Here is a 27,379-nt window from a genome sequence, read left to right as displayed (position 1 = left end):
TTCTGCCGGAGGAGTTCCCCGCGCGGGATCTCCAACGGCTTGAAACTCCTTAGGACTTCAATAATGTTCTTGACTGACTGACTGACTGCGCCCGTTTGGTAAACTACTCTTCGACAATACCGAGAAAGTCACTCTTACCGTGAGATGTTCGGTAAATGTGGCTCGACAACGCTTCGAAGTTCACCTGGACGCCATGGAAGCCCACCTGGATGCTCACCTGGATGCCGTGAACTCTGACCGCGTCTGCTCAGGCCTAGTTAATCGTTTTTTCTCCGGCAAAGATCGACTGCACTGCATTGTAAAGGAGTGGAAGACTGAACATAGCAAGATCCGAGAGCACTTACTGAGCCACATCGTTTCGGATACAGACGTTGAACAGAATTTCGCAGACTTTGGTGGTTTATACGACGACAGAATGAAGACACCCTTATGTCAACAGAAAATCATACGTTCAGAAGGCATGGTGGTAAAGTGGCCTACAAGTGGCCCACAGAAAATCCATATGCTGAGTTTTTAAAAGAACATTTCCATAAGGATCGCCAAAGGGATGTACAAGAGGCCTGAAAAAGAATATATATGCTAAATTTTTGAGGGGAATATTTATAAGGGCTTACAGAGTGATCTGCAAGACGCCTATTGACAACACATATACTGAGTTCTTAAAATGACGTGTCCATAAGCACTGGCAAAATGATCTACCAGGCGCCTATAAACAACATATATTAAAAATTTTTTAAAAGGACATGACCTTAAGAAATTGCAAAATGATCTGAAAAGACGTCTATAGACAACAAATGTACTAACTTATTTAAGGGCATGTCCATAAGGGCTGCAAAGTGGTCCACAAAACGTCTAACACAACGCACGCATTGAATTTTTAAAAACACGTCCAATATGACTGGCAGAGTGCTTTACAAAAGATGCATGCACAACGTGTATGCTGAATTGTTAACTGGACATGTCCATGAGGACTTGCAAAGCGACATACAAGACGTCAATGGACAACGTATGTAGTGAGTTATTTAAAGCACATGTCCATAAGGACTGGTAAAATGATCCGCAAGAACAGCGTACATGTGGATTTCATATGGATACTAAAGGAAAAGAATAAATCGGTTTAGTCGGAAAAGCGTCCTTTGAAAACTCTGTTGTCGTTAATACCGAAATGATAGGTTGATTATTAGAAGATAAAATGAAGGTCAAAGTTCCAGTTTTTGAATCCGGCGCCGAGTCGTCAACGCTGGCAAGTCACTGTGACGTCACAGATTCCAAAGTATTTTCTCGTGCTTAGGCCGCGTTGCCTCAGCAGAAGTTCTCGAGACTCGCCATGTTCAGTCTTTGGCTCCTCTAGAACACAGTGTAGTCTTATCTTTACCGCTCAAGAATTAACTATAGGCCCAACTAGGCCCTACAAAACGCTGGCGAAATCAATGACGTCACAGCGAGATGGTGCGGGAACTTCCAGGAGGCGTCGCCACCTGCGTTTTGTTATTGCGCTTCTCTTTCTGGCCCACCAAGGGTCTTCTCGTGGGGAGACGGTGTGTTTTATGTTGCAGGAGGGTAATTTACTGACACAGAAGAATTCACTTTTTCTCTTTGTGTCCCTTTACCGTCTGAAGGGTAATAGAGAGATTTAGTTTAAGGGACGCAAGCAGCTTGCGTACGCAAGGTCTAAGCGCGGCGGCACTGCGCATGCGTAGACGCCTACGTCAGGTCTGCGCATGCGCAGTGCCGTTGCCCCAGTTACTACACACGCAAGCCGCTTGCGTCACCTCATCTAAAACTTGTCTAATGACGCTATACGTTCGCTCCGTTCGAGCTCTCGTTGCGGGCTCCCTTGCCAAAGTTTAGTGTATTACGGCTGGCTGGCGGTGGTGCTGACGGCGTGGCTGTACTTTTTGTTCGACGTGTTGCGAGGTCCCGCCGCGATGCATCGACGCGTGAGTGTGTGTCGTACCTCACACACACGCCGTCTGCCAGCCACTCTCCCCCTCCCCCCTTTTCTCTCTCCTCCTCCTTTCCGGGGTCTCCGTGGAAGGTCTGCTGCGTTGCGTCTCCTCACGTACACTTTATCGATTTCAATTAGTTGACGCGCTGCCATTAGGTCGTCTGCGACGATACTAATTGGAGCCCGTGCGGGGAGGGAGATCGTGTGTCCAGGGCGTCGCGAGTGTGTTGGTCAGCGGCGCGTCCGCTTGTGTGTGAAGTGCGCGCTAGCGTCGTCCATCTTTTTGTACTGTGAACGCTCGGCAAGATTTGCCGTGTGGACGGCAACGTTATTAATTTAATTTTATTGGTAGATTTTTGTTGCGAAGCCTAATTGCGACCGGTGTCTTCTTTTTTTCCTCTCCAAGATTGCTTGAACAAGAGTACATTCGTTTGTTTATAATAGGGTTTTCTTCCGTAGGACGGGTAAAGTGGTCTTCTAGACGTCTATGAAAAAAGTCGTTCTCGGAACATATACGCAGTGACATGTCCACAAGGACTTAAAAACACGACTTTGTCTATAGACAAAGCGGACATGTCACTTAGTATATATTCCCTGAATGTCTTTTTCACACACAGACACACACACACACACACACACACACACACACACACGCACACGCACACGCACGCACGCACACACACACACACACACAACACACACACACACACACACACACACACACACACACACACACACACACACACACAGCAAAATGGCGTGGAAGACGTGTATAGAAAACGGGTGGCCACAATTCCAGCGTTTAAGCGTTTTCGCGGGTTTCCTTTTTTTTTTCAAATACAGCGCGTCCACAATTCGTGCGTGTTCCTAAAGGCGAGCTCGTTGTGCGACTCCGAATACGAGGGCCAAACCGTTCGCTTATAAAGGGCACGAGTCCGCCGTTTAATGCGGAACGCGGGAGAGGAGGCTCTACACAGCGCGCGTGCACGCGTATGCATGCATGGCTGCTCCCCGGCTCCGCGCCTCGCCTGGTTATCACACGTTGACGTGATGGTGAAAACAAGGACCCGAATACACCGCGTGTACGTCGTCGTCTAGGCTGGGAAACCGCGGGTCACCACCGCTGTAGTATAGGGTCAGAACCCAGAAAGAGAAATTAGGAAAGAATGTAATGTGTGCGATGGCATCATTGACATCAGACACATGCTGGCGGGCTGTCCCGCGACTGTCGCCGACCCCGAAGAAAAAATTAGAGGACGCTTAAGCTTCGCCTTCAAGAGTGGAACGCGACAGCGTTCCCGTCGACCCGCCAAGGGGTGTAAGACAATGGGCTACAGGGCAGCCATCACTTACGAGGTGCCCCGCATCGGACGCGGTGAGCGTCGAGCCATATGGTCGAGCAACGCGGCGTTCGGCACAGCAACGAAACGTGCGCCTGAGCAAGCGGAACGAACCGAAGAACTCGGTATCTCGGAGGGGGAAATGATGCACGCCAGCCAAACGTCGTGATCGGCACGGGCAGAGAGATAGACAGATAGCGATCTAAAGAAAGGAAGGACGCTTGATTCTCCAGAGCGAGCAAGGCGAAGCGTTGTCAGGGGAGGGAGAGTCCGGCCCGCGAACCGCCTCGTACCAGTCCTCGCAGCTCCAATGCGCGCGTGGCGCGCCATCTGTCCGGGCAGCGCCGTACATGGAGAGGAGGGGGTCTTCTGTGTTTGCCGCAAGATGGCTCTGCGTGTGCGGAAAGCGTAGAAGAAATGCAGCGGAAACGCACTTCGCTACTTGTGTAATTGCGACTTCTGTAAGTTACATGTTCATAATTACTGATATACACCGCAGTATAACTTTCCACGGCTAGTTTCGAAGGCAACACCGCATTCACTAGAGGCGCGTTTGTACCGTTTGGAAGCATCGAACTCGTGGCTGAGTGGTAGCGTCTCCGTCTCGCACTCCGGAGACCCTGGTTCGATTCCCACCCAGCACATCTTGGAAGTTGCTTTTTATTTATGAAGTGCCTGCCGTGATTTATCGCTCACGGTCAACGCCGCGGACGCCGACACCGCCGCCGACGACACCGGCTTTTCTGCGACACGAACTCCTTAACGCTATCGCGTTAAAATGGCTTTACTGGCACAAGTTGATAACAAGCTCTTCATATCAAGATCGGCTACGGGCTGTCCAGAGGGTCCACGATGACGCCATAAGGCTCGGCCTGGCGGTGCCGACGTGAACGCGGCCCGCCTCGGTCTGAAAAGACCGGGCTTCAGGACACTTATAAAGTTTTGTGAATGAATGTGAAGTTTTGTGAAGCTCTGTGGATGTGTGTATACGTTTAGTGGCCGCGTGTAAAACAGCGGAGTGTACGGTGCGGTCGTTTAGGCTTCCGAGTCGTTAAATCCGCTTGGGTTGCTCTCTCTCGCGTGTGTGTGTGTACTTACAAGAAACGACCCAGTCAGTTTTCCTGGCGCGATAAGTTTTTAGGACGAATTTTCGGAGCCCCCGCGAGGGCCTTCGCGAAGTGGTCGTCCTGTGCGAAATTTGATTGATTCGCTTTTCGGGGTGCGCTCCAGAAGTTGCCGCAAGGCGGTGTTGAGAGTTGGAAGGGAGCCCGAAAAGGACACGATGCCTCAGTAAATAAATGAATAAGTGGAGGGGTTATCTGGGAAGAAATGATCGTAGTTGAAGGGAGAGGTGGCGTGGCATAAAAAAAAAAGAAATCACTCGTGGCATTCTACAGATCTTCTGGTGAGTTTCTCTAGCCTTCTGTAAACTTTCTTTGGGAAGTCTGTTGAATACTTGCGGATTTGTAAGTTGGCGGGTTGTAAGTTTACAAATGGAAGAGTTTTCAGCAAAACATTGCGCTATGAATGCAACGGTTCGCGATGGTTGTGCGTGTCTGCAGAAACTTGCAAATGGCGTTCAAAACAAAGCGTGTAGTATGCGTTTCCGCTTCCGCTATTACTTCCGGCGCTCGCAGTTAGCGAAATCATAGCCTTCTAGATCCGCTTCTGTTCATCAGAGGCAACCGCCTCAGAGGCAACCGTGACTGGTACATGGATTTGGACATCACCTATGGTCTTCTTGCTATTGAGGAAAAAAAAAAAAGATTGCTATGAAATTTGCAACGTGTTATGAGTAACGCCGCAAGGACGTACGCCTGAAGCCAAAAGCACGGTGATCACCATTCCACTAGTAGCTGAGTGGTTGAAGTGCCGTAGTTGGCTCTAGTAAATTTTACAGTTAACTCTACGGTGGCAATAGATAACCTTTGTGTAGGCTAGGCACCATGTACTCGTCGTGCATACCAGAGGCAGGGCAGACAAAGGATCGAATCCTGCCGGCGGATTCCCGAACTATTTCCGGGACCAGAAGCAACTGGTATACGTCGTCGGGCTTAACAACAAACGCGTCGACTATTCGATCCACGTCGCACAGCTGCGATCCGGCTTACCAACAAAGCGTAGACATTGATGTCCCAACGCGCTACGTATGTCTTTTTCTCTCTCTTCCTTTTTTTTCTGCAGTTCTCGTTTTCAGTCTAGCAGTTAGAGTGGATATGCGTGGGTTCCAGCTTTGCGGCGGAGATAACGTAATTGGCCGTGCGCTGTTCGCTTTCGTTTCGAAATGGAGCCTTTTCCTGCCTGCGAATTTCAACCCGTGCTTCTGGGAAGCGCAAGCCCGTTCTCCGTTCTTTCTTTTTTTTTTCGAAATCCTGCTTCTTCTTTTTTTACCTCCCACTCTGCACCCTGTCATCACACATGTACACCGCCTATTGTACAGACTCGCCAGCGATACCGCTTCGTACGGGTCTCGCGTTGACGCAGCCTCTTTTTTATCGTTGTCGTTCGCAACGTTAGGCCGGGTCGCGTTGTACGTGGAAGCGTTAGCGTTTTGAAGCATACGCACAAGCCGTAAACGACCATGCCCCCTTCAGTAACGAACTATGACGCAATGTGCCTAAGAATCAATGAGTGAATAAATGAATGAATGAATGATTTCATTTCCGAAAGAATTGCTCGTGGCCTAAATGGGGGAAAAGTAGATGGAAATGGGAGAAGAGAGGCGATGCTGAGGCTCAGGCGCCCAAAATCTCCTATCCCTTACAAAAGTCATTGAAATTTTGTTGTCACTCTGTGGACCTTTCGTTGCCTAGAGACTTTCACTTGATATAAAACCTAATAGTATGCGTGCCTTTTCTTTCTTTCTTTTTGCAAGGGATACACTTATTTTTATGGCTGTGCAAACAAATGTCATGGCATACCGCGCGCATGACTATTCCTCGTATGATAGAGTTAAACGGAACACCGTCTAGTCAAGCAAAATCATCTTTAGTAGAACAGGTTTACTGACCAATGCGAAAAAACAAAACCACTTTTCAGGATCTATACATTACAAATCACATGTTCAGAATCTTGTACAGATCCCATGTCGTGGACAAGGGATCTGTACAAATCCTGAAACGCATTGTTTTTTATTGGCCGTGTTCAGTAACCTGCTCATTAGTACAACGCATCACTGAACAATGCCAAAAACAAAAGTGAAACAAATATTCATGAAGAGCCTGCCGGGATTTATCGCTCACGGCCAACGCCGCCGACGACACCGGCTTTTCTGCGACACGAGCTCCTTAACGCTGTCGCGTTAAAACAAACCTTGCCCTTTCGGTTTCTTCACAAATTCCTTGTTCGCAGACCTGTTGCACAGATCTTGTACAAATGCCCTGCTGTTACCGAAGGATCTGTAGATATTTGGAACGATCAAGTTTTTTCCTTCTTTTTTTAAACATCGTTCAGTGACCTGTTCTAGAATAGACGAGTGTTCCGTGGGAGTAGTTTGGCGTTCCGAAAGCAAACGAAACCAGCTTTCTTTTTTGTAGGCTTTCTTTTTTGTCTACTCTGTTCAAGCCATAGCTGTACCAGGTACAACAGCCTGCTTGTAAAGCGGGGCCTGAAGCGGCAGCCCACGGGCGCTCGCCGCGAATATGGGCCGCGTGTCCGCCGCGGCTGGCGCCTTTGAGCGAAGCCGCGCGAAAGGAAGCCGTTAAAAGACGAGAACGCCCGCGGCGGCGTCGGCGGCGTCGTTGCCGCTGAGTCGTTATTGCGCTGACGAGCAGCCCCGCCGCACGCAGCAGCCACCGCTTGCTTACTTACACGGCGCGTTTCGCGTACGCCCTCGGTTCACCGCGTGTAAGACACGGGTGTGCATACGGGACAGGTGCTGCGCGTGGAACTCGGGGAGGCAATGAAAACAGGAGGAGGAGGAGGAGGAGAAGGAGGTAATGGGCGGGGAAGGGGAGGGGTGGTTATGTAGGCGGAGAGTATGCTCGTCCTAGATGTGTCCGGACTTCTAAAAGACGAGTGCATAGACTATAGGGTGTGTGTGGTTTGTCCGTAGATACTCAACGAGTGAGAGGCGATAAAATGTGTGGTTGCGAGTCTGTAAAGTGCTTATATACTGTATGCCAGTCTGTATGGAGAGCGTTCGCCTAGAAGTGTCAGGATTTCTGCGATGACAATCTGAGGGCCGGGCATAGACTAGGCCTTGCGATTTGTTCTGTAGATAGTCTATATACGAGTCGATAGGTGTGGTGAGGTTGTGAGTCTGGAGGCTGTCTATAGACCAGTTTCTTGAGAGCGTTCGCCTGGAAGTTTCAAGACTTCTGTCGTGGCCTCTAACGACCGTGCATATCGAATCCGGCCTATTGGACTTGTCTGTAGATGTTGTATAGGAAAGAGTCAATAAAAAGTATGTTTGTGAGTCTGCAGAGTGATTATACAGTCAAACCTCAATATAACGAACCTGAATTTAACGATATTCACGATGTAGCGAACCGTCGGACCGTCTGTTGGGCTAGTAGGTTTAATATTGTAAATTCCGAATACGAATGTGTATGTGTATTTCTTGCGCTTTATTTGTAATTAACGAACTGTATTAATTCCCAATCACAGTTGCACTGAAAACTTTTTTTTCGCGATTTAAAGAAGTAATTTCGTGACATGGTTTCGATTTAACGAAGTTTTCATTCATTTCAAGCATTTATATTCACCGGTCGACTGAGAGCATTCACCTTATCCTGTCAGGGCTTCTGAGATGTCCTCGATAAGACTGCACATGCGGGGTTGCAGGATTTGTGTGTGGATAGTTTGTAGGCAAGAGTCTGTAGAAAGTGTAAACCTATAAGCGGTGTTTCCAAAAATGTAGGCATTTCTTGAAAATGAAATTAACCTGTGCAAATAAGGCTGGGCTATCAAGAAGGATCGTTTAATTATTGAGTTAACATAGTTCTTATTTCCTTTGTCCACATACCTACCTGCCCACTACACACATGCAAACATATAGTACACACATATATGTAATCGTACAATGAGCGGCCCATGTACGCATGGGAGGGGCGCCTTGAGCACAAACCTGGGCAATGTAAGCACATTTCATGACTTGCAAGTCTACAGTCTGTCTATGTAATTGTCTATGGGGATCGCTATTCACAGTTATAAGTCAATAAGAGTGCAAGACCATAAGCGCATCATAGTCTGTAAATCGGCTACAGGGATTCTCAATAAATTTTATAGACAAGACAATAGTCGATAAAAAGCGTAAGATTGTAACCTTATAAACTGTTCACAGACTGTCTTATCTTGATAGTTTATAGAAGGCGTATATAGCTTAGTGAAGTGTCTTTAGACTTTCCCTGGATTGTCTAAGCGCATTTTATGAGCGGCAGCTGTGGCTTCCAGAATCATCGACGAGGGACTTGCCCCGCCGCTCCAGCGTCTCCCGATCAGACGTTAATTGCGTAAAGGATTCGTATGTTGTTGTTTTTTTCTCCAGGCTGTCAGTTGGCAGTTAGGATGTGTGTGTCCACAGTAGCCCTATGCGATCTCTCAACGGGGTATCGCGGGGATGGAGCAGGAGATTGCCCTCATTCTATCGCTGCGTGTTGATACGCGTCGCAAAATGGCGCGCCGATCCGAGGCGTCTTCATAATATCTTGTACATAGCATGCAGGACCTGCGAAGTCGGTGACACCGACCGCATCGTTCGCTGTAACCTGCTGCGCTGTGCTCCTCCGTCTCGGCTGTAGCCGATGTTGTTGCAGTTGGTGACGTCACCTCAAGCAGCCGGCAACAAAGACTGCGGTTTCAACGCAGGCGGCCCGGAAAAAACAAAAAAAAACAAGCACGTAACAAAACTTGTCGAGAAGGAAAGGAAAAAAAATGACAAAACCGGCCATCGCTATAGCTGCACCGACTGTCGAAACGACGTGAATATAGGAGTTCTCGCTTGTTTGCTCGCCTCATGCGAGCCAAGAGGAGAAGTGGAGGAAAAGAAGAAAAAAAAAAAGACATATTGGAGCGTCGCGAGTCGAAGAAACAAAACAACAACGAAAAAAAAGGCCATCGGTCGAAAACGCACCTGCGGCGAGCCAGCTAGCTAGCTAGAACGCCTGCTTCTTCTATGCCTGCCCGACGACGAAAAAAAAAATAAAATATCGCAAATGTATGCGCATTTTAGAGTCGGCAACTGCGCAGACAGCAGAGCGTGATGTAGCCTTGTTTCTCTGGTTCGTTTTTTTTTAATTTTTTGTTTTCTCGGTTTTCTTTATGCCTGGTTCGCTTCGAGATCCGGGGATTGTGGAAGGTGGGCCGTTGGTAGAGAGGTGACGGGGGGGGGCGGTGAATTGGGGGGGGGGGCGAGGTGTGGGTAGTTGGGAAGGTGGCGGTAGTGTTCTGCGACGGTGTCTCTCCTGCGGGATGTTTATTCGTAAGGTGTGAACTGCCTGCCTGCGCGTTTCGCGCCTTCTCCTGGACGGGGGGCCTGTTAGGCGGCAACGGCTGTCGACTCATATCCGCGACTTAGCATATTATCTCGGCCTTCTTCGGCTGCTGCTCGGCCTGCCGGAAGATTCTGTGGGCCCCGGACAGCTGTCGCTGCTGCGTCAGGTGTTTGTTGTAATTTCGAGCGCGCGTTTCCCTGGGATGCCCGCGCTATCATGCGTGACTTGCGCGGATGAGAGGTACGGACGTGTGCGGACGTTACGCCGAGTTTGCCTGCCGAAAACTTAAATGCTGGGGGGCCGGAGGCCCTCTTAGAGACGTGCCGCCGATTACTCGCCCCCTCGCAAGGATCGCGGGTGATATTGAGTTGCATATCAACGTAAATGCGACTGAATGCAACGAGAAGTCAACAGGAAGACATCAGATTTCCTCTAACAGCTTTTCTTGTTGTTGTTGTTGTTGTTCTAAGGGAAGCAGTGCATTCAGGGCTGTATTAGCGAATAGAGGGCAGTAATGTGCATTTGGGCTGGGTAACTGTGCGTCTAGCCCTCGTGAAAAATGAATTCATGCACTCTGTGTATCGTCTATAACCGACTTCTCGGTGACGACTCACCGTAGCCTTCTTGCGAACGTCTCGTCTTCGCTTTATGGAGTTATGCGCGCGGTTTGAGGATGAAAGTTGTTAACGAGTCTAGCTTTCGTTCTTACGCTGTTGCTCGCGTGCTCCCGAACGGGTTGTGTGCACAAGGGTTGTAGACACTGGCAAAGAGTGTGGGGTCGTGTAACTCCGCTATATATGGTCACTCTTTACAGACACACAGAAGCCCGCGCGCGCCACACATACACTAGCTCATACATACATACATACATACATACATACATACATACATACATACATACATACATACATACATACATACATACATACATACATACATACATACATACATACATACATACATACATACATACATACATACATACATACATACATACATACATACGTACAAGCATGCATAGATACAGACGGACGGACAGACAGACAGACGGACAGACAGACGGACACATGTCGTCTGTTCACTACTCGGGTTTTATTCTCAAAATGGCGGCTACCGCGAGGACGAGGCCTGACACCGCGGGCCGCTCGCCCTGTGACAGCAACGTGCATGTATGATATGCAGCTCGCGTTTCGTGCGAGTGTATATTTAAATGTCGCAGACGTATAGTAACGTACATGCCTCCCCCCCCCCTCCCCACGACGGGTCGGTCGGCGGCGCCTATAATGGCATGCGCAGTGCACTGGGGCGGGCGAAAAAAAGCATTCTTCATCGCAAGCGACGCGCACGCCTCGTGACGGCAGGCCGTCCATTGTGCGTGCGTGCGGCAGGAGCGAAGCCGTGGCGACGGCTCGGCTCGTCGCGATATGCAAATGAGACGCGTTCCCCAAAGCGTGTCCGATTCGCGGCGAGCTTTCGGAGGTGACAAGTGCGGTCCGGTGCGCGCGCTCGCCCATCAACCCGGCGTCATTATTATAATCATTGTTGGCGATTGCATTTATACGGTCGCGCCTCTGAATGCGTGCGAGCCGCTTTGTTGGCGCTCGAGCGCCTTTTCTTCTTCTTTTTTTTTTTGGCTCGTGACTGGCGTGAATGCCGCGTCGGTGCAGTCTCGTGTGTTTCGAGCTGTCCAGCTTACTGGAGTAAAAAAAAAAAAATGAGGTAAGATGTTGTAAAGGTGGCGATCGATACTGTTATATGGGGTGCCCCCAGGTAGCTTGAGCCAAACATTTAAAACAAGCATGCAAATGCCGCGTAGCTGGACAGAACCAGGGTAATGTTGTTTGCCGTCGCTTACAGATACTCAGATTATATTTCTTACATTCCGCCAAATGGCATAATTCGGCTTAATTAATTAATCATCTTCTCAGATAATGTAACTAAATGAGAAGTGTTAAGGAGAAAATTGCAGAGCAACGTGAAAAACTCCCGATGCAGCTTTCTGTTGCTTCAGCATGCGTGCTGCGTAACTGCTTTTATAAGCATGAAAGAAGCCCGCGAATGCACACAAACGCCTGGAGCGGCCAGTCGCTCGGCAATTTCTGCCTGGCGGCTTTAGTGTTGAGTCTTTAGTCTTTAGTAGAAGGCTTTTAGTATTTCACTCTGAAAAGAGCTAGCATAAAGGACATGCGCTGTCGGCGTTTCTTTGTCATTACATTCGTTTGTGGACTGCCGTTCTCAAGATTCCGAGGAATAACTTTGTAAAGAATGAAAGACAAGGTACGAGCAACTTTGGTGGTAGAGAAGTGGTTGGGCGTGCGTGGTTCGGAATTTGGTTCGAAATAAACGTTAGCAGTGTATTACTGGGGCTGGTTGGTTCGTCTCGGCGCTCTGTCCTGTGTTGTGCTATTCCCGTTTTTATTCCCAGATGAACCAGGCAGCCCCATTGAACGCACTGCTAACGTTCATTTCTCGTACATAGGGCTCTAACCTGTATTGGTACGAAATTCTTTTTTGCCGAGGGCGACGTCCAACGCGGTACGCCGGACTTTCTGGGAAACGGGCTTCTTAACGCTGTCGCGTTAATATAGACCCTTTTCATGCTTGCAAACATAGTTCCCAGAAGACTTCCGGTTAAACAGTAGAGAAACGTAAGTTACAATAGCCTAAAAATTTATAGGACTTTACATCTGGCACCAGTTTTGTTGCAGAGTAGGAGTTTTTGAGAAGTGAAATGCAGTGTTAAATACAACAAAAAACGCGTATACATGAGCTCGACATACGGCGCACGTTTTTTTATATCTGAAAACATCAAGAATATGTGCCTACATTATACTATGCGACAAAATACTTCTTTTTTTCTTGGCTAACTGGACTTTCGAAAATGACTGACCGGAAGTTCAGTGGGGTCTTGCATGCACTGCTGCCACACCGCGGATGAAAAAGGTCTGTAGCTGTTACAGTAGCGCATTCTTTCGCGTTCTCTTCTCACACAATTCATACAACCGACATCCACGTAAAAAAAAAAAAAAGTCAGCGCTAAAAGCAATGACGTAGAGAAGAGAACGCAATGTCTTTGTTTGTTTGTTCTCTTGTGCTCTTTTTTTTTTTGGACACGAATCGACTCGATTATTTCACTCTTCTTCTTAACCGGCATCTGCAGTGCGGTGCGTTCTCCAACCCATGGTATATAGAGTGTATAAGCGCGACTGGACGAGGACAAAGAAAGAAACAGATGCACCGACAAAGCGCTTCACTTTCAACTATATGTTTTATTTTCGCAAATGTACCACTCAATGTTCTTTTTTGCTGTCACGTTTGTTTCCGCTCGCACGGTATATATTCATCGATGCGTGCGAAAATAAAACATATAGTTGAAAGTGAAGCGCTGTGTCTGTGTATCTGTTTCTTTCTTCGTCCTCGTCCAGTCGCGCTTATACACTCTACCATGGATTCTAACCAACTAGCCCGCCAGCGTGTTTTAACCGCGTTCTCCAACGCATCCGCTGCAATGCGAGCAGCATTCACGCGTCGAACGGCCTCTACAGGTGCAACCAGGCGTGTCTATCAAACTCAACCTTGTCTTGGCTAACTACGCCTCCGTTTGAAAATTCATCAATCGACCGCACCAACGCGCTCGACGTGCGATGTTCCAGAAGACTGACCACGTGTATTTATTCACGTTTGACAGCCTCGTCTTGTATCTCTCAAGGTCTCGCAGGCTTCCCCTGCTTGGCATAAGAACGGTTTGTGTGTTTTGCTTTGTTGTTGTTGCTGTTGTTGTATTTCTTCAAATTTCACGAGCTTTACGTTCGAGCTCCGAGAAAAAGAAACGGTTTGGTGTACAATTTGTTACAACATGGTCTTACTGGATTAGTACCTCATCAAAATTTTTGACGAGGTGTGCCTCTGTCGGGGCACTCCCCGACAGCTTCCTTTCGTCGAGACTGTGGCTCCCGGGACATGCATTCCTCGTTCGACCATTGGCGATCACTTCAAGTCGCCATCTTCCCCTAAATTTTTCTATACTGTGAACGAATAACTGTAGCCAAAGGCTCTACTATATCGTTTTTCATTGCTATTGCACCCTGTTGCGCTGCAGCTGAGACAATACTTGTACGCTGTCTTCAAACAAGACAAAAAAAGTTCAAAAGAGCACAGCGGTTTGAAGTGCTCAACACTGGTTGAACAGGGAACATCTCTGCAGCCAAACGTTTCTACAAAGTGATTAGTTCCCGTCCTGGCAAAGACATGTCCGCTTGTAGAACTGCAATTGGCTCCAGCGACATTCCTTATTTGGCCACACTTTGTTGTAACTCGTGTAGTTTGAATAAAAGACAACAACAACAACAAAGTGGTGCTAACAGAGTTGTTTTGATTTTTTTTTTCATCGAAGTTGCCCTCGTAGATTAAACGTGTGTGACCTCCTTTTTTTTCTCCTTCTCGATGGTTTCAGACACCCACTGTTTCCCCTGCTGGCACTGATCTTCGAGAAGTGCGAACTGGCCACCTGCACACCCAGGGAGCCGGGCATCGCCGGCGGGGACGTGTGTTCCTCTGAATCCTTCAACGAGGACATCGCGGTGTTCGCCAAGCAGGTACGCCCCATCTCCCTGTCCTTAAGCCCGTCTCCAGGTCCTTAATCCCGTCTCCAGGTCATTAAGCCCGTCTCCAGGTCCTTAAGCCCGTCTCCAGGTCATTAAGCCTGTCTCCAGGTCCTTAGGCCGTCTACAGGTCCTTAAGCCCCTCTCCGGGTCCCTAAACCCGCCTGCGTGTTCTTAAACCATCTCCATGTCCTTAAACCAGTCTTCGTGTCCTTCCCTGTCCTTAAACTCCGTCTTCGTGTCCTTAACTCGGCACCGCCAGGTCGTCACGGCCGCAACGACACCTGGCGACGCTCACCCGTATTGTAGTGTAACAGGACACGAAACGAATTGAAGTAATACCGGGACAGATACGGCACAGGAAACAAGCGGAAAGAGACGACCTGATTTTCCTGTCCTGTACTTGTCCCGGTCTTCACCTTCAAGTTGTTTTGCGTTCTGTAGAATCACACCGTAATAAGTACGAATCAGCTAGCGCAGTAACAACTAGAAAAGAAAAGTCACCTAGTTGTGGTTCTGGTTCATGCTTTGTACACTTTTTTATTATTATTGACTTATTGACTCTTCCGATCGGCTTCATATAAGTGCACACGCAGTTAAACGTATTCGACCCGTGATGTATTTCCCTCTTAGCCCCGTTCCACAGCTAGGAAAAAATTCAACGCGTTCACCTTTATTTGAGGCCGCTACAGCGAGTGCATAAACAAAACAGTGAAATGTTTCGCGGGTTAGCACTTAATTAGTACAGTAACTAATTAATGAATAATTGGTTTGTTGAACTATGCACAACCGAAAAACTCTTTCCGACGCATTAAAAAAAAAAAGAAAACGCTGCTACTGGGCTGCACGTCAAGTTTCCCGAGCTTAAAAATTCTTAGGTGTCAAAACTCGGTATAACGTATATCTGATACAATGAGCATTACAGGACTAATGGCGGGTGTAAACTCCCTTTAACGCGTATTTCGACTCCATTTCAAGAAGCTTTCTCGTACTCTCCACTTGGACTGTGTGTTAAGCAATACCACGGATGAGTTTAATCTTCGCGTGCCTGCAGAGTCGACTGATTCCATAGTTGTAGTTCACGAATTCACGTGAATAGAGTTGTGTGGAATAAGCACTCACTCCCACAGAACATAAAAGTGCTTTCTCTCTTATATATATATATATATATATATATATATATATATATATATATATATATATACAGACACACACACATTCGCGTGAATTTGCGCACTACAACTATGGAATCAGTCGACTCTGCGGGCACGCGAAGATTAAACTCATCCGTGGTAATGCTTTACACACAGTCCAAGTGGAGGGCACGAGAAAGCTTTTTGAAATGGAGTCAAAATAGCTGTTAAAGGGAGTTTACACACGCCATTAGTAGGGGAGATTAAGGCTTGATTTGAGCAGTTATTGCATGGCGTTTGAGGGACCTAATCTGCGGGCCCATCAAACGAGTTCAAGGGCCGGAGTTAATCGATGAATTTGCAAGAATCGCTTCTAAGCAGAGCGTGCGCGAGCACGTTGGTGATGCTGTATCATTTTGTTTTATTCGTACTTTTCGCGTTCAGAAAGCGGAAGGAGCGCCTGCCTTCGTTGATGGAACGTTTGTATTCCTGAAGACGGCGTAGGGAAATAAATTTTGCGGCTGTCACTCCGAAAGCCGTCACAAAAACGTCTTTGCATGGCATCTGGTTGGAGACGTGTAGCATGATAAATGCGTGTCAGGGGGGGACGTTGCCTTTTTGCCGATCCCGTCGCAGCCAGCCCCCGTCAATGGACGCGTATTGAACGCGTCGAATAGGACAGTCGGTTGGTATTTGTCTCCCTGACAAGTCGGCTCGAGTGTATTGCGCCGTCTCTTTTAAGAGAAGTTTGTTACAGTTCCGCGTCGTACGTCTTCTTTTCAACGCAGCGTGTAGGGCTGACTCTCGAAGCATTTCTTTTGTTCGGACGCGAAAGTGTTACAATCTCGGCGATTTGCATTTTCGCCGTACGTTCTTTCCTCACTGGGCATGCCAGTTTCTTAAGTTTCATAGCAGCTCTCGCGTCGCTGACACGAAAGCTTTTGTTTAACGTACGTGACGTTCTGCGTGTTAGTACTATTGTCAGTAGAATGTCAACTGACATGTCAAACACGTTAGGGGAATTGTACCCCGGAGCGAGCTTCGAAGTATGTATTCATATGCAATGTGAAACGCTGCAGTTATGCTGCATTAGGCAATCACCCTGTTGAATTGAGTGACAGTTGTGTAAATTAAAAAGAAAGATTGTGTTGTAGTGGTGAGTGGATATGTTGTCGGCATGCGAGTGTTCGTGAACATTTGCCGCGGAATAGAAGTCAGAATGGGAGAGAATATCGCGCAAGTCGTGACGTCACAGTCGTCATTGATTCTGTGGCTGTGGCGCTAACTTCAGTGTGGAGAGTTGCTTCTTCGTTTTCTCCCACCTTGAGTGATGTTCTATTGTTGATGATGATGATTATTTACTAGTTTTCTATTTACCAATTTAAAGTGACCTATTGTTTATCTGTGCCCCCACAAAAGATGCTTTGACAGTCTGTAGAAAGTCTGTAGACATACCCTGAGAGAGAGAGAGAGAGAGAGAGAGAGAGAGAGGTGGGGAAGGGAAGGGGAAGGCAGGGAGGTTAACCAGATGGGAAGATACGGTTTGCTACCCTACGCTGGGGAGAGAGGGGTGAGGGAGGCAGAGTGATAGCAAAGTAGAGATAAAGAAAGGAAGGGGCATAGACGTGTAATCACAGTCGGTCACTGTGATCGGTCACGGCCTTCTATAGGAAACAATGTGGGATCAAAAGAAATAAACTTGTTCAAAGCTTTTGTTCGTACAAGAAGCACATGAGCTTTATGTTCGCAAAAGACGGCAAGTATCCAAGAATGCGAAGTGGTCTACAAGACGTCTATGGACTGTCGAAATGCACTTTTGTGAGGGCAATGCAACCTTGAGTGGAGCCTGCCCGCCTTTGTCATCATTTTTGGGGATTGCAGTTGCTGCCATTGCTATGTTGTTGTGTGTGTCGCGCTGTGCACGTTGTTTGCATGTCTTCATAGAGTTGCATCTCTCTCTCTTTTCATGCCCATCTCTCTCTTTATCTATCTTTCCTCCTTTCTCCACTATCTCTCTCCCTCCGCTTTCTTTCCCTATCTTCCCGTTCTTCTGCATTACAGATAATGACCGAATATCCTCAATACACTTCAAATGAGGAGTTAGACTCTCTTGTAAGTACCATTTTTCATTGACCGTGTTCTTAACCGACGAAAACCCCTCTCCCCCATGATCCCTTCCCCCCTTCCTCCAACCCACAATTATCTCTCTCCCTTTTCTGCCACCGCCAACATTTTTTTTTTTAAAAACCAAATGTGACTTCTGCTGCCATCTCTCGTCGATGCTGCGTACGTCACATTGTGCTTCCGCGTGGTTATTTTCCATTTTTGCTCGCATTTCTTTGTTTCTTTGTTATTTTTGGCTGCGTGAACATTCTGCTGCGTGCTTTTTCTGCTGACGCATCTGCCCTCGGTCTCCAAATTGGCTGCGGCTGTTCGTCTTACTTATCTGGTGCTTGCTTGCTCGAAAAATGATATGCAATTTCAAACCATACTCTCTGTTACTGTTCATTTGTGGTCTCTGCGTCCTGCTAACCTTTCAACTTTCTTCATCCAAATACCGCTACAAATGGCTGCATCCCAAACGTCGGCACACTGGCGTGTTCAAACCTTTCTCGTATTTTTTTTTTTTTTGACGACTGCCTCCGCTGAATTTCCTTCCGACTTCCTCTGTTCCGGCATGCACTGCTCCCCTGTGCTCCCTAACCTGCAACGTGTTTTTCCTGCATCTCCCTGATTTAATTTTTTCCTGAAACCTCGCACGACCCGCTGCCTACGCCCTTTCCCAATTCCTTCCTCTGCACACTCCTTTATTTTTGCTTCTTCTCTCTCTCTCTTCCTCCGAACAACCCCTCCCCTCCCGTCCCACCCCTCTCCCCCATCCCCTTTGTTTTTTTGTTTGTCTTTCAGACGAGGCAAGACAAACAATATTACCTTCCCAACCCTGAGTTAGACAGCCTCGTAAGTATCTCCTGCAGACCACCCCTATTACTCCCGCCCTTCCCTCCCCTGAATGACGAGTTTTTTTTTTTTTCTAACCATGCTGTACGTATAGCCTTGCCTGGATGATTTGAAATGTGTGAAATGCCGGAAACCCTGATCAGCAGGACCGAAGTTACGAAACTTCATCGCACCTCGCTGGTGTTAGCGGTGAGATGTTGCAGATGAGTATAGCTTAACTTGTGGCGTATCATCGTTAAGCTGTGCTAGCAGAATACTGACTGGAGCGTAAGCTTCCCATGACAAGTGTCCAGTGGTAATGGACTAGAAACATGCTTTTTTTTTTCACTACATCTTTCTCTTCTTTTTTTTTCTTTTTTGAAGAGACAGAAGAGAGCCGATAACGCCAGGTTGCCAAAATTTAATCCTAGACCCTCCCACTAGGGCGTACCTCCTAAAAGAAGTTGTGGGTTTGTGGCATGTTAAGTCCCAGAAATTATTTTTATAGTGTCTTTTTTAACCGACCCTTTTAATAGTAAGTTTTCGCTACTTACTATAGCACTTTCTGTGTGCGATTTAGTTGAACACTGTTGCGTCACCAGAGGTCGTCACCAGCGCTTTCGCTTTGCCTTCTAGGCACCCGGACGTAGCTGGTATACTATAGCTGGAACACGCGTGCATTTAGGTAGAACCCTACCTACGACAGAGTGGTTATTCAACCCTGCTGTTTTCCGGTAAACAGCACGATGTTGTGTGCTCAGCTGCACATCCATCGACTGAGACTATTTTGACGCGGCTACTATAGGGCCTGTTGCCGCACTGTATGTAGGGCACACGTTACAGGACCGCTAAAACTTTCTATTAGTCGGTGTTTCGTGCGCTGACCAGCCACGATGATGTAGGTGTAGTCGCCAGGGAGAATTCGATCACCTGATGAAAACGCATCCTTTCGCGTACGATGCGCATGCAGTTTTTCTTGAGACGAGGTTATATTTTCTCTCCGTGTGTTGTTCTAAAATCTGCCAGCTGCCTTCTTGTTTCACCTTTGTAACACGAGAGCGCGTTAAATAGAAGGCGTGTTTGTTATAGCTGACGAAAGGCCACGCTGTCTTGAAAAAAAAAAAAAGAAATTCCGCTACGAACTTTCCGAGAATGTCTTCGGATCTCCGGGTTTATTGACGTTATGCACAAAGGCTGCGATAAAAAAAAATGAAGGTATGGAGCGTCATGCCGCTTTCTGAACACTGTTTGGCTTACCGGCAAGCATGAGAGCACGTGTTATATTAATTTATTTATTACACATACCTACATTGCCCCTAAAACATCCCTAGGGGGGTGTAGAGGGTGCCATTGGCATCCTGAAAACTAGGAACATAAGCAACAGCAATAAACATCACGTAAGCATTACACTTTCACAGGATAGTAAGAACAAACACTGAGGAAGTATGCATTACTTGCAAAGAATCGAGTGCTGCAAAGGACAAATTGCGTAGAATCGGTACGTGACATGCAGTTACTGTGTTTACAATCTTCAACAACATTTAGGAAAATCTTCGAATGAATGAATGAATCCACTTGTCTGCTTGTTGCAGTCTTCGGTTGTTCTAAAAGAAAAAAAAAGACACTGGTGACACTGGTGCTACCTTATTCCTGTAACGTTGTCATTGCTAAGTAAACGCACCGAAACGACTTTAGATATCTTTACCAATGCTTGTTGAGATTGGTATGCACCATATTGGTATAAACACTAGCATCCACAATACGTTTTCTCTCTCACACACGCAGAAGCACGAACAGTGCATAACACATGCTTATAAAACAGACACGCGCACAAACACATAGAAACATGTCCACGACACGCAAACACACAGAGGAAAAAACTTATGCACTAAACACCCAAATACATGCCGACAACGCGCACAAACATCGCATCTTCACGTAAACCTGGAGCATGCGCTCAGTGTAAGAAGTAGAGTTCACAATGAAATTACTCATGAACTCGAATTAGTCTCCCTAAAGGTTGAACGACAAGACAGTCTTTTGCTTGCCCTTCATGTTGTATACGGCGGCATCTAACGCAGCAGATAAAGTCTTAAGAGGCGGCTGGAAATACTCGTTCACTACAAAATTTGATGGCGCCCTTCGAAAATCCACCTGATTCATTAGCCGTTGTAAAGCCTGCAAACGCGGCCAGCTTCGCTCACTTTTCAGCCTTAATGCAGCAGGCCTTGCGGTTTCAATATTGAGCTTTTCATGTGTGCTGCAACCAGCTGTACAACTGATCCTTGTTGTCTCGTTTTTTCTCCTCCTTGTATCAATCCCGACAGATGGTGCAAGCCATCCAAGTTCTCAGGTTTCACCTTCTAGAGCTCGAAAAGGTGAGTGTCCTCGCCTCCGACCTCTCTGCTTGCATAGATGTAGTTTTGCCCCGGACTACCGGTGTGTTTTGCGAACAGCGATAAATTTCGTATACTTGTTGAAAAGGATTCGAAAACCGACGCATCTTTTACAAACGGGGGACAAGACCCGTATTTGCTGGCGCTGTCAACCTGGTTCCACCTATAAGTTTCAGAAGCTAAACGGAACGTATAGAAAAACCTGTGCCGTTTACTAAGTAGAACTTACGTTAAACGAATGTATTTAAGCGCCATCTCTTCCTTCGGTGAAGCCTTTTGTCTCTGCTACTATGTATCGCTCCTAATTTCGTCACACATAGGCGCCACTCAGCAAGCGGGACATATTTTCATAAACATTGTTCCACTTAATATACGGAACGTAGGCAGATCGAGATTTAGAGTGTATGCTGTATAATAGTGACCGTTTTCGGCGTTCCGGAAGCTTGTCTACGTGATAAGTATTTAACTTAACGTTGTTTGTTATAGTGTCCATTTAAGTGGAACTAGGCCTAACGCTGACTCGCAACTTCTCGTCCTTAGTCTCTTGCTCCTCCTGAGCGCTGGACTTACAGTCGGGCCACAGATGTTTAAAGGATATGAGTTGCGAGACAAATGCGAATTTCTTCTCTCTTGCGGAGTGGCGCTTCTATTTTAAAGGATCACTGTACGGTCCCAAAAACAAGCGTAGAGGCTGTATAAAGTGTAAGTATAGTGTGTATAGAGTATGGTGTAGAGCTGGGTATAGAAACTTTATGAATTCGTGCACAGCCTTCTGGGTTAGCTGGTTTGATACAGCTACTGGCGCAAGAACGCTTTAATGCACTTTTCTCTGCTTCTTGTCCGCGACGATTAAGCGCTTTGAATGCGAAACTATGTGCCCGCAACTCGCGGGGAATTCAGTCTTTCTTTTTCGCGAATCTCGTGTTCCGGAAACGTTTGCTTCTGGCAGTTCATATCTGGGTAAGCGTGTCTAATCAACCAGCCTGTGCCTGCAAGTACTTACGACGCTTAATTTTTGTTCGGCACTATGCGTTATGCTTCTGGAATGCGATTGAACGTTTGCAGCCCCTCCGATGCGCGATTCCGAAATCGCCCACCTCGTATACTCAGCTTCATTTCAACAAAACGCATACCGATTGCGACCAAAGTCAACAGAAACGAGACAGAACGTATACATTGTCAGGATTGGGGGCTCAATCCCTTCGTCCGTGGTCCTTTGCCAAGATTGGAGTACGGCATGAATTCGAAGGTAGCTGGCCCATGCCGTCGTCCAACTTATTTACGCTGAGATCGTTGATGAAGTGAAGAACTGCTTCTCATCGAGAACGAGGAAAAAGGGGTTTATTTACAGAAATTAACTCAGTCTAACATGACTGCTTGAGAAAAAGAGTATTAGTCCAACAGGACTGCATGAGAGAAGTGACTCAGTCTAACATGACTGCTCAAGAGAAGTGTCCAACATTCGCACAACCACAGTTTTTATACACTCGATCCGCTGGTCCTACGACGCGGCGGCTGTTCGTTTACACATCACCAACTCGCAGCTGCTCTGAAGACCAGTTTACAGACACAAAGGCACACACATTCCGTACACAGAGGCAACCGCACGGGGTGCCGTTCCGGGAAACTGTCGTTGTCGATCGCGCGTCGCTCATTGTTCCGAGCCACTCCGAACCGTGAGAAGCACAAAAATAAGCCGTTCCCGCGGCAGCTTGACCAGGCGGGTCAAATCAGCTCCGCGTGGAATCATTGTCCACACACCGAACTCGTCCCGTCACAATGTCGAAGGGGCTGGAGGGAGGCGGCGGATTCCAGCGCAAAGGTCGCTTCTTTGAACGCCTCGCAGCTGCAGCGACGGAGAGGGGGAAGTGCGCGTCTTGCACCCCTTGTCGTAATCGGGTGGCAAGGTGGCAATCTTGTTGCGCAACTCGCCGTTCTTGACAGCGCCTCCATGGCCCGAAAAGTCTCGACTGTCTAGCGCTGACAACCGCTAGGCAGGAAGAGAACGGCTGCTGGTCAAGGGGGGGATTGATGTCTTGGCTCGCAGCGACCACCTGTGCATTGATGTCACCGCCCCAAAACATCCAACAAGGACAGGCAACTGCAAAATGAACCCCACAACACGGCTCTGCGCCGAGATGACGTGCATTGGCTCTCACTTTAAACTCGCTAGGCTTCAAAAAAAAACAACAACAACATAAGTGCAGAAGCAAACAAAAAATGCTGCATGTTGCTATGCCAATTTCTGAAGCAAATTCCTGCTGACAAATTCAGCAATCAATGGAGGGAATCCTGCTAAATGAGAGGGGATCTTCTTCGCTTAATAAAATTAACACTAGTAACCCTAAAATTTAGGCGGGACCCCCAAACGCAGAATTCAAATTAGCCTGCTCAAACCATCCGCATTGCTATGCAACTTTCCCTTCTTATATCTAACGGAGAAGTTGTACTCTTGGAGAGTGAGGCTCCATCGGAGCAAGCGGCCGTTTTTGTGTGACATTTGATTGAGCCACGTCAGAGGACAGTGGTCGGTCTCGAAGATGAACTTCGCTCCGTACAAGTAACACGACAACTTCTGGGCGGCCCAAACCAAACAAGCGCATTCCTTCTCTGAAGCGCTGTAGGCTTCCTCTCTTACATTTAGTTTACGGCTGGCGTAGAGGATAGGATGCTCCTCGTTATCGTCGCCGACTTGACTAAGTACCACGCCCATACCTCTGTCGCTTGCGTCGCATTGAACTATGAATTCCTTTGTGTAGTCTGGCGCGCGAAGCACAGGGCGAGAAACCAATAGCGTCTTCAAACTTTGGAAAGCGTTCTCTTTGTCCTTATCCCAGTGTACGTTACTCGGTGCTCCCTTTCGGAGGGCGTCTGTTAATGGACTTGCCAATTGCGAGTAATTCGGAATGTACCGTTGATAGTACCCCACAAGTCCCAAAAATGAACGAACGTCCGTTTTCGTGCGCGGCTGAGAAAAATCTCCAATCGTAGCTATTTTCAGCTCAGCCGGCCGTCTCATGCCCTGACCAACAACATGGCCCAGATAAGTAACCTGTGAACAACCGAACCTACACTTTTCCGCTTTCATCGTTAAGCCGGCTTCAAACGTACGAAGCCTCGCATTCCTGTCGTAATAGAATTTGGCGTTCTTTTGAGCTAGTGCCATGTTCTTTCCGACTAGTTCTTGGGTTGCGCTTAGCCGTTCCAGTAAATTTAGCACGTATTCAACCACGGTTGGACTCTCCCCTCTTTCCTCCCACATCTCTCTTAACATTCTCAGTGGAGAACGGAGTGTCCTCCCATACACTAGTTCTGCTGGTGAGAACCCTGTCGCTTCATGTGGAACCGTTCGCAAAGCAAACAAAGTTGCCGGCAGACAGTTCTCCCAGTCCTCCTTGTGCTCGTAACAGAGCGCACGCAAAACTCGCTTAAGCACCGAATGCCACCTCTCTACACTGTTTGACTGAGGGTGATAGACAGAACTGTGTATTAACTTTACCCCGCACTTTTGCAAGAATGTGGAAGTCAGTGCGCTCGTGAATACTGACCCTTGATCTGCCTGAATTTCGGCTGGAAACCCAACTCGTGCAAACACTGTCAAAAGCGCGTCTACTACTTCAGTGGAGCTGAGCTCTTTCAAAGGGATTGCTTCTGGAAACTTGGTAGCCGGACACAGCATGGTAAACAAGTACCTATAGCCTGATTTTGTTTTTGGAAGAGGCCCTACCGTGTCTATTACAAGCCGTCTGAAAGGCTCTGTTATTAAGGGCACTACCTTCAGTGGAGCTTTCCAAGTCTCTCCTGGTTTACCAGAACGCTGGCAGGCGTCGCATGATCTTACAAAGTTTTCTACATCTTTGAAACAGCCAGGCCAGTAGTATTCCATAAGCAATCTTTCCTTTGATTTGTTTATGCCTAGGTGGCCGGACCACCCATTTCCATGACAAAGACTCAAAAGGTCCTCCCTATACTTAGTAGGTATGACTAACTGATCTAAAATCTTACCCTTTCGATCTCTGTAATGCCGATACAACAATCCTCCTTTCTCATGTATCGTTACGTTGCGCCTAGCAATGCCTTCTTTAGCTGTGTCACGTAATTTAGCTAAGCTCTCATCATTCTTTTGCTCAGCTGCCAGTGACTCTCTATCCACGCGTAAGAGTTGATCAAAGTTATTTGAGGCCGGTGATAATAACGACCCTGTCTCGCTTGTGAGCGCGTCTGCATGCTCTTCCTGCAGGCTAGAACTCTGACACTCTAGTGCTACGCTCTCATTGAGCTGGTCAACTGGCAGGCTCTCCTCATCTGTTCTTTTGTCCCTCGGGCCTAGCTCGGATTCGGGTATTGAAGCTATCCCCTTTTCTGCTTCAGCTGGAGGAGCTTGAGCATTTTCAGCCGAAAGCGCCGCGATCTTACGAGCTTGGCCTCTGGTCAATGCCTGTACTATGCCCTCTCCCAGTTTGAGCCCTCTGTCACGCAGTAACTGATTCGAACGATTCGAAAAGATGTAGAGATACTGCAGTGACAAAAATTTGGAAACTGCAGCCTCAGTCTCTAGCTCCCCGAATGGTCCACTGATTTTGACTTTGGCCATGGGCAGACACACGCTGTGTTCTTCTACAACCTGTTTTATCCATGCTACTTCTCCGGTGAAGTCCTCTACCATCACGTAAGACGGATGGACAATGTCCAGCGTAGCGGCACCGTCTCTTAGCACTCGGCATGGTTTTCCATTAACTTGCAGGTCGTGGAGATATGGACTTAAAAGTTCCATATTCTCATCTTTTTCCTCCACGTAGGAAAAAACTACGCTAGACTTCTCGCAGTTTACAGCTATATGTCCCAGTTTGTGGCATTTGTAACAGCGAATTGGTCTAACAGATTCGAATTTTCTTTTATGTTCTTTTTGTGTGGTTTCTCCGTTAAGCTTCTCCTCGCTCTTTTCTGCGCGCTTTTCCGCCATGTCTACAGGCTCTGATCGTCTAGTTTGCGCACCCTTTTTGAACGGAAATGGTTTCCGCGGTCCATTTCGACCGTCCCAGTTTCCCTCCTCGGCGTTCAATTTTCTACGGGTTGCGTACTCTTCGGCTAATTCAGCCGCCCTTTCCACAGTGTTTACATTACCTCTGTCTTGCACCCACAGTTTCACAGCTTGGGGGATGGTTTTGTAAAACTGCTCTAGACACATGCATTCAATGATCATGTCTCTGCTGTCGTACGCTTCCGCGCTTTTAAGCCACTCGACTAGGTTGGCCTTTAAGCTATATGCAAACTCCGGATAGCCCTCGCTATCTTTCTTGCCTGTGCTCCTAAACCTTTGCCGAAAAGCTTCGGCTGAAAGGCGGTATTTCTTCAGGAGACTAGCCTTAACTTTTGCATAATCATATGCATCCTGCACACTCAATCTGGCGATTACTTCCGCCGCCTCACACGGCAACATAGACAGCAACCGCTGTGGCCATGTACTCGGGCCGAAGTTCATCTTTTCGCAAGTCCTTTCAAAATTGCTTAGGAACAAGCCTATGTCGGTCCCGACCTCAAATGGCTTTAATAGCCTGTCCATGCGGTACGATTCTGCCTCACTTGATCGTCCCAGAGCGCCTTCACTTCCTTGAGACATCTCCAAACGTTTGCTTTCAAGTTCCAGTTGCATTTTTCTTAACTCGCGATCTTTATCGCGTTCCTCCCTTTCTTTATCGCGTTCCTCTCTCTCTCTATCCCGTTCCTCTCTCTCTCGTTCTTCTCTTTCTTTTTCCCGTTTCTCTCTCTTTTTGAGAAGTTCCAATCCCATTTCAATATCTTGCTCACTGGCCTGATTGGAAATTAGCTCCAATAATTCCGATTTGAGCATTTCCTTGCGTACATCTAGGCCCAGTTCCTCACCAACAATCAACAACTCGTCTCTCAGCAGTGTCCTTAACTCCATGACTGCTGCTTTACTGCCTTGATTCTGCTCTCTAAATCTAGCTAGGAAAACACAACCTAGCTAACACACAACAATCTAGCTTCCCTACTGTTCTAAACAGAACAACCACAAAATGAAGCCTAGAGAGTCAAAGCAAAAACCAAGCACTCACCGCAGATACAGCACCATGTCGCAAAGTCCATCTCACCGCTGTCAGCCAGTTGTCAGGATTGGGGGCTCAATCCCTTCGTCCGTGGTCCTTTGCCAAGATTGGAGTACGGCATGAATTCGAAGGTAGCTGGCCCATGCCGTCGTCCAACTTATTTACGCTGAGATCGTTGATGAAGTGAAGAACTGCTTCTCATCGAGAACGAGGAAAAAGGGGTTTATTTACAGAAATTAACTCAGTCTAACATGACTGCTTGAGAAAAAGAGTATTAGTCCAACAGGACTGCATGAGAGAAGTGACTCAGTCTAACATGACTGCTCAAGAGAAGTGTCCAACATTCGCACAACCACAGTTTTTATACACTCGATCCGCCGGTCCTACGACGCGGCGGCTGTTCGTTTACACATCACCAACTCGCAGCTGCTCTGAAGACCAGTTTACAGACACAAAGGCACACACATTCCGTACACAGAGGCAACCGCACGGGGTGCCGTTCCGGGAAACTGTCGTTGTCGA

General features: G+C 47.5%; 1 protein-coding gene across 6 annotated transcripts in view; it reads left to right on the top strand.

The window, feature by feature from the left end:
• Positions 1–27,379, top strand: part of LOC135896389 (homeobox protein Meis1-like) — a 441,556-nt gene that overhangs the window by 62,439 nt on the left and 351,738 nt on the right. For 3 of the 6 annotated variants that reach the window (XM_070521828.1, XM_070521827.1, XM_070521824.1), the window contains exons 3-6: positions 14,176–14,317; positions 17,518–17,568; positions 18,364–18,414; positions 20,721–20,771. In XM_070521828.1, the coding sequence (XP_070377929.1) occupies positions 14,176–14,317; positions 17,518–17,568; positions 18,364–18,414; positions 20,721–20,771 (295 nt within the window). The remainder of the gene's footprint in view (positions 1–14,175; positions 14,318–17,517; positions 17,569–18,363; positions 18,415–20,720; positions 20,772–27,379) is intronic. The other 3 variants (XM_070521829.1, XM_070521826.1, XM_070521825.1) reach the window with 2 other exon arrangements.

The sequence above is a fragment of the Dermacentor albipictus genome, chromosome 7 (genome assembly GCF_038994185.2).
Source record: "Dermacentor albipictus isolate Rhodes 1998 colony chromosome 7, USDA_Dalb.pri_finalv2, whole genome shotgun sequence".
NCBI classification, from domain to species: Eukaryota; Metazoa; Arthropoda; class Arachnida; order Ixodida; family Ixodidae; genus Dermacentor; species Dermacentor albipictus.
This window is presented reverse-complemented; position numbering and strand designations above follow the sequence as displayed.